Raw genomic sequence first — 15,885 nt, 5'->3', positions numbered from 1 at the left:
CCAGGCACGTTAGCATTGAGCCGGATCAGAGGTGGGGCAGCTGGGACAGGAATCTGCATCCAGATAGGATGCCAGTGTCATACATGGCAGCTTAACCCACTACGCCACAGCACTTACACTGAAAGTCTTTGCTTAACAGAGATTAAAATGGATAAGGAAATAAAAAATAATCATAAGTCTGATTCTATCAGAAAAAGACAATTATGAACTCTAGGATAGATAAGAAATATGTTAAGGAAACTATGATTTGGGATTAGTGTGTTGCTGTAGTCAGCTAATCCTCTGCCAACAGTGACTGCGTTTTTTTTTTAAAGATTTGTTTTTTGGGGGGAAGTCATATGTACAGAGAGGAGAGACAGAGAGAAAGATCTCCCATCCACTGGTTCATTCCCCAAGTGGCTGCAACGGCCGCAGCTGAGCAGATCCGAGCTAGGAGCCAGGAGCCAGGAGCTTCTTCTGGGTCCTCCATGTGGGTGCAGGGTCCCAAGGCTTTGGGCCATCCTCGACTCCAGGCCACAAGCAGAAAGTTGGAAGGGAAGTGGAGCAGCTGGGATATGAACCAGTGCCCACATGGGATCCTGGTGCATTCAAGACGAGGATGTTAGCCACAAGGCTACCGTGCCAGGACCAGTTCCTACATTCTGTATGGGCAAGTCCTGACTGTTCCACCTCTGATCCAGCTCTGTGCTTGTGTCCTGGAGAAGCAGCAGGGAATGACTCCTGTGCTTGGGACCCCGCACTCACATGGGAGATCTCAAGAAAGCTCCTGATTTGGCTTCAGCTTGGCTCAACTCTGGCTGTTGCAGTCATTTGGGGAGTGAAATGACGGATGAAGATCTCTCCCTCTGTCTCTCCATCTCCGTAAATCTGCCTAATAAAAATAAATAAATCTTTACAAAGAACATCATGGTTTAAATATGATGCAAGCTAAAATGTAACATGATTTTGAGACATTCGTGACAGAGGGGAGGGAAAGCTCTTCTGTTTGAAGCCTTCTCCTTTCAGCGACAGAAGACTCGAACCACCGAACCCTTAGAGCAGGGGCTACGTCCATAATCACGATAGACTGTTGATTGGTGTATCGGCTTTAGAATCTTCCTGCAGCTGGAGCGGGGAAGATAGAGTATTTACAGAGCTGGAATGCAAGCATGATTGGTGGCTGTCGTGCCAGTGTGAGTTAAGCCGACAGAGACTGGGAGCCGGGCCTGGGCAGTGGAGGGAGTCGCCCCAGGGACCCTCACGCCGCACAGTGCACAGCACTGATGGATGGGTGTGCTGAGATTTTCAGTTTGTTGAGGTAGGTCCCCATTTAGGGAGTGAGTAGAGGAAATGTTACCCACTGAGGTAGGGTCTCTGCTTGGTCCTCGCTGTGATCTAGCATTTGGCATCGATCTCTGGGGAGTAGAGCAGCTTTGTGTGGCTGACCAGGAAAGGAGATAACAGGTCTCTGGCTCAGGGGTCTGGGGGAAACTGTGTGCATTGGGTAGGAGAAGCTGGCCTGGGGAACGCTGGCGAGGCGTGTTCTGACTTGGGGCAAGGGAAGGGCCTGGGGTAGACCATTTAGAGTGAAGTTGCACCAGCATCTCCCTGTGCACTGGGCCCCTGGTGTCTGAACAGGTTCCTGCCTTCAAATTCTGGTCATGCTGGTGTTTTTGGTTCTGTAGGTTGGGCTTGTCCTCTGCACACACCCAGCTTGCAGGCCTTGTAGTTTTCCACTGTGTTCTCTCTGCACCTGTGTCACTAAGTCTTACGTGGCCCTCCTAAGAAAACAGGAACTTTAGGATTGTGGGAAGCCTTGAAGTTTGGGTGTGGCAATGAGAGGAAGCCTAGGGAAGGGGGCAGTTTGACAGAAGGGTAACGACAATCAAGGGTGATGAAGTGGGGCTGGCGCTTAGCTTAGTGGCTAAGGTTCCTGCATCCCAGAACTGGGTTCAAATCCTGCTGCTGCTGGGAGGCAGCGGGTGATGTTTCGAGTGTTTGAGCCCTTGCCATGAATGCCGAGGCCCAGATTGAGTTCTCAGCTGTAGCTTCTTCCTGGCCAGCTCTGGCAATTGTGGCTATTGAGTGAAGATTGGATGGAAACTCACCCTCTGTCTGTATATGTGTCTGTTTTTCTCCCTTCCTTCCTTTCAAAAAGAAAGGATGATCACACTGTCTCACAAAGGTGTACACCACCAGATGAAAGATCTCTGCTGTGTCTTCTTTCCTTGTCTGATGCTCTTTGAAATAAATATTTTGGAGAACATGCAGAATTATTAGAGATTAAACAAACAAAAGTAAGTGTTGAAGGAGATGGGAAATACTGCCTGCCCTGGTTTGTTCATTGCGTGTGATGTACCCAGCAGTGATGGGGACCATTATACCTCTGGGCTGTATAGGACTCGCAAAATCATCTGGCCCTGCCAAGGCAGCCAAAGGCAGGACTCAAAATCTATCTATGTATCTATCTATGTATCTATGTATCTATGTATCTATCTATGTATCTATGTATCTATCTATGTATCTATCTATCTATCTATCAACATTCATGTTGATAACTTTGTGAGTCCCACAAACGATGTTGTAAATAGCCAAATGACCCTTGGGAGAAAAGATTCCCCACATGTATATCCCAAATGCCCCACAAATGTGTACAATTAGTAATAATAATAATTTTTAAAAAAACTGCTTGTCATGATCAGCTCAGTGCCTAATAACTTCTGACAATGGGGAGAAAAGGTGTGCACCTCTGATTTTGTGACGCCAGCTATTGAAGGGAAAAACGTATATGTACCTCAACTTTGAGCATGTCCATTACAAAGTCAATGTGGCCAGGCTGGGGATCACAGCCCGCAAGGTGGGATGAGGCGGGTGGCATTCCCGGACTTTGGGATGCTGCTGCTGTGCAGGGCTGTGTGTCTGCAGTGCCATCCTGTGGTGGTGATGCTAAACTAGAGCATGTCTTTCCTTCTCTCTAGGAGGGTCCGTTTGTCTACTTGTCTTTGGTGGGGAGTGTTGCAGACTCTGATGGCTTGATTGCATCTTTATGTAAGTAAAGCAAAATGTTTGCCTTTGGAGTGTTGCAAGTGATTCACTGCGGGCGCGAATGTCAATAGGATGCTTGACGGGAAGAGTGAATGCTTGTACCCATTTATGTGACTGCGGAGGCAGCTGATAGATGTGGTTGCCTCCTGCTGGAGTGGGGGTGTCGGGGGAGTAGGGAGTGGCTGCTGATGGGGACAGGCTTCTTTTGGAGCACAATAGTGATGATTCAAATCTGGATATTCTAAAGCCCATCCTTTAAACTGATGAGTTTTCCTGATACATAAATGACATCTCAATAAAACTATAACTTTTAAAAATGTTTTTAAAAAAGAATAAAAGGAGCAGATATAATGGTATAAGAAGTTAAGCCATCATTTGGGCTCCCTACATCCCTTATGGGGGTGCTGGGGATTAAGTCACCCCCCTCCAGTTTCAACCCAACTTCCTGCTAATGTGCCTGGGAGGCAGTGGGTGATGGCCCAAGTACTTGGATTCCTGCTATGATGTGGGAGATCTGAGTGGAGTTCCTGGCTCCTGGTTTTGGCCCGAGCCAGACCTGACTGTTAGGTACATTTGGGGAGTGAACCAGCAGATAGAAACGCCCGCTGTCTCCCACCTCCATCTCTCCCTCCCCCTTGTCTCTTTCTGCCTTTCAAATCAATCAATCAATCTCTTTTGGAATGTTTGTAGTGAGTGCAGATGAAGCTGTAACCTGGTTAGCTTAGTTTTTCATACTTTTCGTGTCAGCCTCCTTCCCTTGTGCCTATCTCTCTTATTGGTAATTTCCAGAACTGTTACCTCCCCCACAGAGACAGCTCCTGGTTTTCCCTATCTTTGTCGTGCTCCCATCAGTCAGCATCCAACAGTGTGGCCTGCCGCCCAAGTACTGTTATCAATCCCGACAACTGACTGAGCCAGGGAGCCGAGTCCTTTGCCACTGTTGAAAACCTGCCTCACTCGAGACAGCTGCCTTCAGGGTTTGCCCAGAATGAAGCTTTTTTTAAAAAAAAAATTGTTTTTATTGAAAAGGCAGATATACAGAGAGGAGGAGAGACAGAGAGGAAGATCCTCTGTCCAGTGACTCACCCCCCCTCCACCCCTAAGCGGCCACAATGGCTGGAGCTGAGCCAATCTGAAACCAGGAGCTAGGAGCCTCTTCCGGGTCTCCCACATGGGTACAGGGTCCCAAGGTATTGGGCCATCCTCAACTGCATTCGCAGGCCACAGACAGGGAGCTGGATGGGAAGTGGGGCTGCCAGGACTAGAACCAGTGCTCATATGGGATCCCGGTGCATTCAAGGTGAGGACTTTAACTGCTATGCTATCACGCTGGGCTCCAGGCCAAAGCTTTGTGTATCCTTTCTCTCGCGACCCTGAAAGCCTGTCCCCTATTCTGGAATCAGCAGTGTGGCAACTTTTGTTCACCACCACTGGTGCTGAGAAAGGCTAGGAATTTCAGTCAGCTCCACGAGGGCTTCTTGAAGCAAAGCATGGGCGTTCCTTACAGCCTCCAGCCCCCAGCCTGTGGTCCCTCGGGCAGGCTGAGCCCCCGTGCAGTGCAGATGAACCTCATTCTGGGAAGTGTCAGGGTCCAGCTTTGCTCACAGGTAGCTGAGAAGACCCAAGAACTCGGGAGCACCCAGTCCGAGTCCTCGCTACCCTCTGTAAGTGTCCCTCTGGTCCCCTTTGCCTGTGCTTCCATCCTGGCTGTCATCAGAGAAAGCAGAGAGTCTGGGTCTGACTCTGCCTTGGGAATGTAAACGTCAGATGCTATCTTACTGGTCATCTTAGCACTCACCACTTTTCCACATCTGGCAGTCCATGGAGACTGTTCTAGATCCCCACGGATCCCCACTTCCAGGAGGCTCCCGTCCCTCGGGTAATATGTCAAAGGGTTGCCTAGAAGCCTCCTATGGGCATTAAATCATCACTAGACTCTGGTTGACACCTCGCATGATGCCAGCACTCTGTAGGTGGTCCTCATGCTGTAGTGTTTGGGGGATAATGACCAGGAGGAAAAGTCTGTGCAGGTGCAGTCCCCCACCACCCCACCTGAATATTTTCTGTCTGCCATTGGCTTGCTCTGCAGACAGCTTTGGCACCCCAAATAGGGAGGACCAACAATATTTTCATGATATTGAAAGCAGGTATGTGATGTAAGGTTCATAGCACTTCTCACACCTAGGGGTCTCCAAATCACCCAGGAGACCCAGCCTGCCCTTGGCTTCCCCAGGATGGATGGTGGCCGGAAAGCAGATGAAGACCCTCAGCTGCTCACAGAGCGCTGTCTCCTCTAGTCCCTTTGCCCTGCACACCTTTGCCTGAACCCACTTCTCAGTCACAGAATCCATGGAACCCCTCACGTCTGCCAGCTGTGTAACCCTCCTGCTGCCCTCTGGATGCCTGGGTGTTCAGCAAGCAAAGATGTGGTCAAGGGGCTGGCCTTGTGGTGCAGCCGGTGAAGCCTCTGCTTCATGTCCACATCCCATATAGGGGAGAGTGAATGATGGTACCAGTACTTGAATTCTACACAGGAGAACTGCCCAGGATTCCTGGCTTCTGGCTTTGGTTGGGCTCCACCCTGACTATTTCAAGTATTTACAGTGTGAACTAACAGATGGAAGATACCTCCCTCTTTCTCCCTCTCTTTTGCCTTTCAAGTAAATACATACATATATATAAGACACAGCCAAGGTGCAGCAGTGGAGGAGTGGGGCGTGGACAGCAGGCCCATTTCCCACCCATCCTGCCTTCCTTGCCAGCACAGCCTGGTTGCCCAACTGTTGCATTGCCCTCTGCAGCTCTGTTGAACTGTCTGCCATTTCCAACACACCAATCCTGTCAGCCCCAAGACTTTGCACTGACTTCCCCCCAGCCAAAATGCCCTGGTCTCTCGCCACATTTCACGTCACCTCTTAAACATGAGACTCTGTGCCATGACATCTGGTACAATCTGGGGGGTTCCAGTGGCCCAAGTCGAGGCCCCCTTGCTTGGTTTGCTTCTGTGGGTTGTGGCTCTTAGCCACGGCCTCCTGACAATCCCAGGGGCCCAGCAATACCTGCATAGCCCTGGGCAGTGGGCGGCAACTCCCTGACAGCCGGTCACATCCACTCACAGAAGCGCGTTCCACATCCCTGTCTTGCTCTCACTCCCACACTCCCCCCCCAGAGCCCCTAGCAAGCTGCTTAGTCCCCAGGCGCAACTTCTTTGTGGCCCTGCACTGTACAGGGTCAATCCCTGGCTGGGCCCATCTCAACTGTGCAGTGTTGAGCATACACATGGCCATCTCTGCAATTCCCACAGGGTAAACTAGAAGTGACCAGAATACTTCCTCTAAGATGTCTTCACCAATTGGCCCAACGAGGCTCCAGTAGAACTTCCCCTGTGTGTCCATGTTCTCCTCCCATCTCTTATTGCATAGATCTGACCTTCCCAGAGTGTGACCCATAGAACCTTCTGTATGCTCCAGAAAGATTGAACAAGTATGAGTGAGTGCATGGAGGAACTGCCGAGAGGTGTCTGACAGTTGCTTATCTCTCTGCTCCTGCAGCCCTGGTGTGTTCACTGGAGTGATAGCCCCATGGACTGTGGGTTCCCTGGCTGGTGCATTTGCTATTGTGTGTCTGTTTGAATGTGGGGGGAAACATCTGCTTTCAGGGTTGGGCTCTTTTCCAGTTACTTTCAGGAGCCAGGCAGATAGCTATGGCCAGGCAGGATGATCCCAAGTGGCCTGCTGTGCGTGGCTGGCCTCTCTCCTGCCTGCTGCATCCCAGCTGTTTTGTCCCCAAGTAGCCGGCCTAGGGACCCCTTCCTCTGACTATCGAGTGGAACCTTGTGTGTTCTTGACCACACTGACCTCAGAGCTTCTTCCTAAAGTCACATGAAGCTAATGTGTTTCGCCCTCATTTTCTGCTCACTGTGTGAGATCCTGGGACCAATGTGTATTTCTTTCATAAGCTTAAAAAAAAAATGCTGCCTACAGAGGGTGAAAGAACGGCTTTTACAGTGTGTGGCTGTCGTTCTGGTTCTCCAAAGACTTTCTGACTTGTGGAACTTTCTATAAGAATCATCTTGATCATGAGTCTGGAACTTTGTGTGGTAGCTGTTGCTGAGCCCTCTATCCCTGCAACAGGCAGAAATGCCCCCTCTGCCCATTTTAGCTTCATGTTATGATCCAGGCTCTGCCTCCCCCACTTCCTTCCCACTGCTTCAATGACTGCTTTAACATTGTTATTAACGTGTGTGAGACTCCAAGCAAGCAAGCAAGCAAGTCCCATCTGCTGGTTCACTCCCCAGAAGCCAGGCTGGCGTGAGGCGGGGTCCAGACCTGGGATCCTGAGTCTCCCATGGGGGTGGCAGCAGTCCTGGTGGAGCAATCACCTCTGCTGCCCCAGCTTGGCATTAGCAGGAGGCCGAAGTCCAGAACAGAGCCAGGAATTGAATAGGGATGAAAGGTAACTTGGATGTGGGCTCAGTTATGAATCAGCATGTTTTTAAATAAGCCTGTCCTTCATCACACTTTCCCCAAATCGCAACTTTACTTACTTTATATTGCAATTTGCCAGGGAGGTGTGTTCTGAGACATTGTCCTAGGCTGCCAAATCTGATCTCTGAAGTTCACTTAGAACTCTGCTCGTTGTAATGACAAGGGCAGGACTCGGGCAGGTGCACATGTGAACACTGGTGGGAAATCTCATGAATTCATTTGCAGATATACCGTAGTACTGTTCCCGTTCATTCCTTGGGTCAGGTGGGACATGTGGGTCCATGCCAAAGCTTCTGTCACTTTCCACCAAGGTGTGGTGAAAAATGGAGATTGGCAACTATTGTGTCTCCTTCTTAAAGGAGGATACGATTATTAGCTGTCATAAGAGTGATAACCCTGAGTAATGTCATGTGTCTCGTCTGTAGGGAAAGAATATGGCAAAGCTGATCAAAGATGGCTCTCTCTGGACCCAACCATCGTGTCTTTGGAAATTCTGACTGTTGTCCTGGATGGGGCTCTGGCGTTGTTCCTCATCTATGCGATCGTCAAAGAGAAATATTATCGGTAAGTATCCTGTTCTGCTGAAAAAAGGTACGCAGCCACTCTTCCCCCAGGTCTGAGTGAGTTTTTGAAGTAGGTCTGTGCCCACAGTTGCTGAATGTAAAGGAAATGAGAAATGAGAATTGCTTAATGTTAAATAAAGATCATGGTGCTGCCAGAGCAATATTTCATTTTATTTTGATTTGAAAGAGTTATGGGGCAGGGGGAGACAGCAAGTGAGAGAGAGAGAGAAAAAGCATTGTTCTGTCTATGGGTTCACTCTCCAGATGGCTGTAATAGGCTGGGCTGGGCTGGGCTGGGCTGGGCCAGGCTGAAGCCAGGAGCCGGGAGCTTCAACTAGGTCTCCCATCTGGATGCAGAGCTTGAGTCATTATCCACAGCTTTCCCAGTCACATAAACAGGAACCTAGTTGGGAAGCAGAGCAGTTGGTTCTCAAACCAGTGCTCCGGTATGGGATCCAGCAGAACAGGCCACAGTTTAACCCGCTGTACCATAATGCAGGGCCATCCACCAAGATGGTCATGAACCATTTAAATGAAACCCATGAGAATTACAAAGTGAGCATTCAGCCTAGAGGTAAAATTGCCAGTGGAGACTCCGCGTCCTGTCTCAGTACCTGGGATGACATTCAACTCCAGCTCCTAATTCCAACTTCCTGCTAATGCAGACCTTGGAACTCAGTAGTGATGACTTAAGCTTCATTATTGTTATTTATTCTTGTTTTTAAAGATTGATTTGTTTTTATTAGAAAGTAAGATAGAGGAGAGACAGAGAAAGGTCTTCCGTCTGTTGATTCAATACCCAAGCGCCCACAACAGCCAGAGCTGAGCTGATCCAAAGCCAGGAGCCAGGAGCTTCTTCTAGGTCTCCCACGTGGGTGCAAGATCCCAAAGCTTTGGGCCATCATCTGCTGCTTTCCCAGGCCACAAGCAGGGAGCTGGATGGGAAGCAGGGCTACTGGGAATAGAACTGGCACCCACATGGGATCTTGGTGGATGCAAGATGAGGACTTTAGCCACTAGACTACTGTGGCAGGCCCTATTATTTATTATTATTTCCACCTATGTGGGAGTCCTGGAATGAGTTCCTGCCTGCTGGCTTCTGCCCTGACTGCTGGATTCCCCAGTGGCCCAGCTGTTGTGGGAACTGGGGAATGAACCAGTAGATAAGAGTTCTTTCCCCCCCACCCTCTCTGCTTCTCCTCCAGTCTTTTATATAAATGTATACATGAAATATGACTCTATTCATGCTCTGATCACAAGTGAGGCCAGAGCAGTGCCAGCAGTGTTGGCTGAGTGGCAAGCAGTGGTTTGAGAAGCAAAAGGACGTTCTTTTCCATCCCTTGTCTCCAGGTCACTCTGGGAATGTCTGTCCTTTCACTGTGTGCAGAACAGATTCCCTGTTTGTAACTGAGTGAGGTGTGCAAGATTACTAAGAAGTCTTTCCAGGTTGTGGAAGGGGTGGGGCGAGGAAGGCTCACCACGCGGTCGGCCAGGCTCTGTGATAGTGCTCGCTTGGCCCGCCCCCTGCCCCCTGCCACCTGCCCTGCTCTCCACTCTCCTTAGGGACACTGCTGGCCAGGGACGGGTCTTTAAAAGAACCTGCAGTAAGCAGAGCTGCTGCATTCTGCTTTCTGCTCTTGTACTGAGAAAACCTCACCAGAAGATCTCAACTTGGAAAGAGGACTCGGGCTGTTGGGTCACTCTCCCCACATCACATTTTGTGACGCTGCTGGCACCCTGCCACCCTGACGTATTCTTGGCTCTATAACAAGGTTGCATTCCCTCTGCACCCTATTCTGACCGTCTCAAACCTCTGCCATATCCTGAGCATCAGATACTCACTGCATTCTGGGCACACTGGCCATCCCGTCGTCTGCATAGCTGATTTCATTTTCACATGCAGGGAGAGGTTCTTTTTCTTTTTTCTTAAAAGATTTATTTATTTTTATTGGAAAGGCTGATCAGAGTTGTAGAGAGAGAAGGAGAGACAGAAAGATGTTCCATCCGCTGGTTCACTGTTGTGTCACAACAGCTGAATCTGAGCCAATCCGCAGCCAGGACCTCTTCTGGGTCTCCCATGCAGGTGCAGAGTCCCGAAGCTTTGGATCATCCTATTGCTTTCCCAGGCCATAACTAGGGAGCTGGATAGGAAGTGAAATAATCAGGACACAAATTAGCGCCCACATGGGATCTTGGCACTTGAAGGTGGAGAATTAGCCAATCGAGCCATCATGCCAGGTGACAAGAGGCACTGGCATCCCATATGAATGCTGATTCAAGTCCCAGCTGCTCCACTTACCATCTAGCTCCCTAGTGGTGACTTGGGAAAGCAGCAGAGAATGAACCAAGTGCTTGGGCCCCTGTACCCACATAGGTATAAGCTCCTGGTTTCTGTCTGGCCCAATCTTAGCAGTTGTTCCCATTTTAGGAGTGAACCAACAGATGGAAGATTGTGTGTGTGTGTGTGTGTGTGTGTGTGTCCTCTCTCTGTCTCCCCGTTTCTCTGTAACTCTGCCTTTCAAATAAATAAATGATTAGATAATCTTTAAAATAAAATTAAAATGATCCAGTCAGGGCCATTTGCCTTCCAGCCTCTTCAAACGTTTATTTTTTATGCTGACAGCCTTCCAACTCTCCCAGTTCTCCATGACATATGTGATGGTGGTGAGCCATCATCATCCTGCTGCACTGCTCAGCATTGACCCCCGCCACCCCTCCCCCCATGCATCTGTGTTTAATGCCCCTGATCCAACCTCTTTCTGTCACTCTCCCGCCCCCTTCCTTTCCTCTAGTGACCCCCGTTCTACTTTCTGGCAAAGGGCTATAAAAATTGCCTGCATAACAGGTGAAATTGTAGCCCCTGGTGAAACTCACTGTCTGGTGTCCTTTCTCCCAGAGCAGGGGTTCCCTCAGCAATTCTGCCTGTAGCACTAGGCCAGAAAAACCCAGAGACTTTGCTTCACTCTGAGAATGATCTTCCAGAAACAGTCACATGGCCTCTAACCCAGAAAGGATGAGTCTTGATTTCCTTGGCTTCTGCTCTTGGGTTCCAGTCCCAGACCTTTCCTGCCGTGAGGCTGTGCCGATGCCGCCGTTAGCAGCTGTGTTGACCCGGCTTAGACTACTCTGGTCTCATGCTTGGCTCCTGTCTCCCTCGTAGGCATTTCCTGCAGATCACTCTGTGCGTGTGCGAGCTCTACGGTGGCTGGATGACCTTCTGCCCAGAGTGGCTACTCGGAAGCCCCAACCTTGACACTGGCCACTGGCTCCACTTCTGGGTCTATCTGGTGTTCTTCAATGGCGTGTGGGTTCTGGTCCCAGGACTGTTGCTATGGCAATCATGGACGGAACTCAAGAGAATGCATCATCAAGGAACTGCTCTAGGGGGAAAAAAAGTTTGGTGAATTTTCAAACTCGTAAACACCATCCTGTTACTTAGTGAGCCAGAATGGATCAAACCTTCGTGTTCGGCCAGGATGTCACACATTCCAGTCTTCCTTTTCTTTATGGCAGTTTTGATTGTTCCCCATTAATGAAACCAGTTTATCCTAGAACACTGTTATATTAATTACTATTTTTTTAAATTCCAGATAATATGTTGCTGTTTTTTCCTTTAAACCAGTTGCTCAGGAGTTATTTTTTGATTATTTGTATAAAACCGGAGGTGAAAAGAATGCTTCAATTTTCCAGTTGTACTTTTGCTGATTTCTTAACCCAACCAAAAAGCTGTACGTGGAGGAACCAGGAGTGAATAACTCCTTATGGGGCCAACCCAGACCAATGATCAGAGTTTTTTTGTTTTGCTTTTTTCCTTTTTTTTTTTTTCTGTCCCTTTTCAGGGAAGAAGTCTTGAGACATCCTGCAGAAACACAGAGTACATGATGACACCAAGTAAGTTAATTAACTTCAAGTTAATTCAGCTTGAGCATCCCTCAGCTAACATCTAGAATGTTCTGTGTTTTGAGTACCATGTAACTTCACAAGTGCAAAATTCCATGCCCAATCTCTGATGGTTCAATGTACATATACCTTGTTTCATGGACCGAATTAGCAAAACTAGTAGACCACCTTCAGGCTACGTGAGTAAGGGGTGTATGCAAAACAGTGAGTTTCATGTGTAGAGTGTGGATCTCATCTCTGAGAGATCTCATTATGTGTGCCTGAGCATAGGGCATCTTCATACAGTTTATGGAAAATGCTCATTATCTGTTAATTCTGTTTTCCATCTACTTTTAAAGGATCTTTGTATTCTGAAAAATGTTTTTTTAAACTCTGAGCTCTAGTACACTATGGGCCCAAGTGTTTCAGGTGAGGGATACTCAACCTGTATGCAAAAGGCACATCCTAAATGTGCTACATGGAGAAGCAGGTGCAGATGGCTCTAGGCCTGGTACTGAGAGCAAGAAAGAAGTGTCCTGTATTTCAGAAGATGGGAGTTTGGGAGGTGATTGCAGTGGTTGGCCCTGGTGGGAGCAGGTCCTCATACTAACTTGCTAAACTCTTGCCTTTCTTACTGATTCTAAGCACACGGAAACCTTCCTTGCCTGGAAGTTCATCCAGTATGTCCAGCAGATACTTGGTAGGTGTTAGAAGATCCTGGGCCTGGGTAGATGAACCTGTGTCCCCCCTTTACCCCTGCAGAGGCTACCACAGGCTCTGGGCCTGCATGCCAAATTGGTTTCACTTTACTGGAAGGCTGGAAGGGTGACACCCAGAGGTCGTTTCCAACCGTTGCTTCCTCCAGCTTTGTGCTGACAAGTAAGATCCTGAAAATGTCAGGCCTTTGGCATTAGCTTTCACACCTTCAGCTTCTTGGATCCCAAGAGGCAGTGGTGGTTGAGGAAGTGGGGATGTAGGCTGTGGGCTACAGCGATCCGTGGTGGCCTCGTTGGTGGTGCTTCCCTTGGGAGAGCCACCTTCTAGAAGCTTAGCCTCATGAGTACCTGTACCCCGGAACCCAGCAATTGGACTCTGAGGTCGACACCATGCAGAAATGCTCAGCATGTACACCAAAGCACCAACTACCCAAAGGAATGAGTGGCTTGTCTGAAGGTTCTTCAAAAACTTCATGGAAAATGCATATTACAGCAAAACTATTCACTGATTTCAAATTTTTGGCAGCAATACAAACTTTGGACTCCATTTTTTGGACGTATATTTATCTGGAAGTGGAGCTACAGAGAGAAGAGGACAGAGAGCAAGTGATTTTCTGTCTACCGTTTCACTCTCCAAATGGCCACACCAGCCGGGGCTGGGCCAGGCTGAAGCCAGGAACTTGGAACTCCATCTGGATCTCCTACATTGGCGGTGGGACCCACGTAACCTGGGCCATCTTCCAGTGTTTTCCCAGGCACCTTAGCAGGGAGCTGGATTGGAAGTGGAGCAGACGAGACTGAAACCAGCTCTCATATAGGATGCTGGCACCGCAAAGAGCAGCTGTACCTGCTGCTGCACAAGTTGGTGTCTTTGACTCCACTTACCATGAGTACCCTAGTGCATCGAGTAGAGTGCTCACAGCAGTGAAAATTAACCTGCTGCTGTAACAGCATGGGTGAATTTCACTGACGATGCGATGCAGAAAGAAAGCCAAATGAAAGAGTACATGCTGTGTGAGCGCATTTGTATGAAGTTTAAAAAGGAATTGTCTTCTGGGTAGAAGTGGATACAGTGATGGGAACAAGTCCTGCAGGAGGCGCCTGAGACACAGCTAACTGCTGTAAGGGTGGAGTGAGGATTTGTGTTAGTTCACTTCCTATACCATCATGAATTGTGTGCTTTCATGTATAGATGCTAGACTTCAATTTTTAGAAGTTGATTTAAAAAACATTTTTGGGAAGATGATGACACCTGCAAGAAGTCATGATTGTTCCTAATGGCGTCCTCAGTGTGTCCAGTGTCGGCTGATGGGAGAGGGCGTATCCTCTGTGTTTCACAACTTTGCCCTCTGCTGATCTGGCTCCATCCAAGGGTAAACAGAGTGATGCAGACTGTGGGCTGCAGATCCTGCCAGCGGCCCTGAACTGTGACCTCTTGGAGTGTGTTACTGAGTATTGATTGAAAGGGAGAGAAGTGAACACGAGAGAATGACAGCAGCTTGGCGCACATACTACTGCAAATCCAAACGTCTTGACTTCAGTGGCTCGGTTAAATAGAAACCCTGGACCAGTTTGCCAGGAATAAGCTAACCTGAAGAATGCTGTGTTTTGGTGAGACTCAATTTCCTGATCCATTTTTACATTATTTTATTGTATTTTATTTGAAAGGCAGAGAGAAAGAGTATACTATCTACTGCTTCATTCCCCAAATGCCCACAATAACCAGCTTTGGGCCAGGCCAGTGTCAGGAGCCAGAAATTGTATCCCAGCCTCTCCCATGGGTGGCAGGGACCAAGTTATTGGGTCCATCTTCTGGTTCCTTCCCAGGCATGTTTAGCAGGAAGCTGGACCAGAAGCAGAGCAGCCAGGATTGGAACTGAGACCCCATGTGGATGCCTGTGTCAAAAACAACAGTTTAACCCATCCCATTGCCGCCTTCCACCTTCCCCAACACACACATTTTGACATTTTAGAAGTTAGGATACATTTTACATTGGTATGTCCTCTTTTCTTTGAGAGTGGTTCTTGAACATTGCAGTTGATCTTGTGCTTGAGGGTGCCTTAGCATCAGTGACAGAGGTTGCTGCTTCAGCGTGTTCCCCTCTGCAAGCCTCGGGACTGCCCGCTGATTGGAGCTAAGGGATTGTCTGCCTTTGGAAATCTAGATTTAGCCTTAGCGAGCACGCACTTCCAGCACACTCATAGCTGTGGAAGGCCTGGGTAATGAATATAGAAGATGACCTGAAATGAGTTAGGAAAGGCTTTGCTGGAGGGAGCAAGACTCCTGCAAACAGCCCATTCCTTCCTGATGCCGTTTAACTGTAACTTCCCTTTGCAAACTCATCCTGTCTGGCTGATGTTGAAGCAGGTATCAGCATAGCTCATCTGTACAAGGAAGTACCCTCATATTTGATTATGTAAGCTCTATCATATTTAATTACATGGGCACAGCACTAGGGAATCCCAAAAACGTCCATGGATTGCAAGAAAGCCTGGGTGGGAACCAAACTGCAAGGTCTTTGAAGAAGCAACCTTCGTTGTTGTTGTTTTTCCAAATTATTTTCATATCCCACCCCTCGCTGTGTCTTTGTTTGCTTTATTTTGAAGATGTGAGTGTAACTCTAAAGGCAAATCACTTGTAAAAAGAATAATAGGGCAAAGACTTGAGACAGGTACACTATTGTATTTTTTTAATTTTTTTAGAAAAAGATGTATGACCTGGCATGGTAGCCTAGTGGGTAAAGTCCTTTCGTTGCAAGATACCATATGGGCACTGGTTCATTTCCCAGCTGCTCCACTTCCCGTATTTTAAAAATTATTTATTCATTTATTTTTTGAAGATTTATTTTTTTATTGAGAAATCAGATAAACAGAGAGGAGTAGAGACAGGAAGGAAGATCTTCCATCTGTTGATTCACTTCCTAAGTGTCTGCAACAGCTTGAACTTAGCCAATCTGAAGCCAGGAGCCAGGAACTTCTTTCCGAGTCTCTCACGGGTGCAGGGTCCCAAGGCTGTGGGCTGTCCTTGACTGCTTTCCCAGGCCACAGGCAGGGAACTAAAAGGGAAGTGGGCCTGCCAGGATTAGAACTGGTGCCCATATGGGATCCTGGCGTATGCAGGGCAAGAACTTTAGCTGCTAGGCTACTGCACTGGTTCCAAAAAATATTTATTTATTTTTTAGGTACACTCATGGTAGCATGGGACCCTAGTGAGTC

The 15,885-nt window shown here is 48.3% G+C and overlaps 1 protein-coding gene across 1 annotated transcript in view; it reads left to right on the top strand.

The window, feature by feature from the left end:
• EBPL (EBP like) overlaps nucleotides 1-12,332 on the top strand; it is a 36,253-nt gene extending 23,921 nt beyond the window's left edge. The window contains exons 2-4 of the mRNA XM_040991446.1: nucleotides 2,958-3,027; nucleotides 7,937-8,075; nucleotides 11,235-12,332. Coding sequence (XP_040847380.1) covers nucleotides 2,958-3,027; nucleotides 7,937-8,075; nucleotides 11,235-11,478 — 453 coding nt within the window. The 3' untranslated portion in view covers nucleotides 11,479-12,332. The remainder of the gene's footprint in view (nucleotides 1-2,957; nucleotides 3,028-7,936; nucleotides 8,076-11,234) is intronic.
• Nucleotides 12,333-15,885: the final 3,553 nt, after the last annotated feature.

This window comes from Ochotona curzoniae, unplaced genomic scaffold (assembly GCF_017591425.1).
Source record: "Ochotona curzoniae isolate NIBS_2020 unplaced genomic scaffold, NIBS_Ocur_1.0 contig_64, whole genome shotgun sequence".
In the NCBI taxonomy this organism is placed as follows: Eukaryota; Metazoa; Chordata; class Mammalia; order Lagomorpha; family Ochotonidae; genus Ochotona; species Ochotona curzoniae.
Note: the sequence above shows the minus strand (reverse complement) of the source record. Positions and strands in the feature narration are given on the sequence as shown.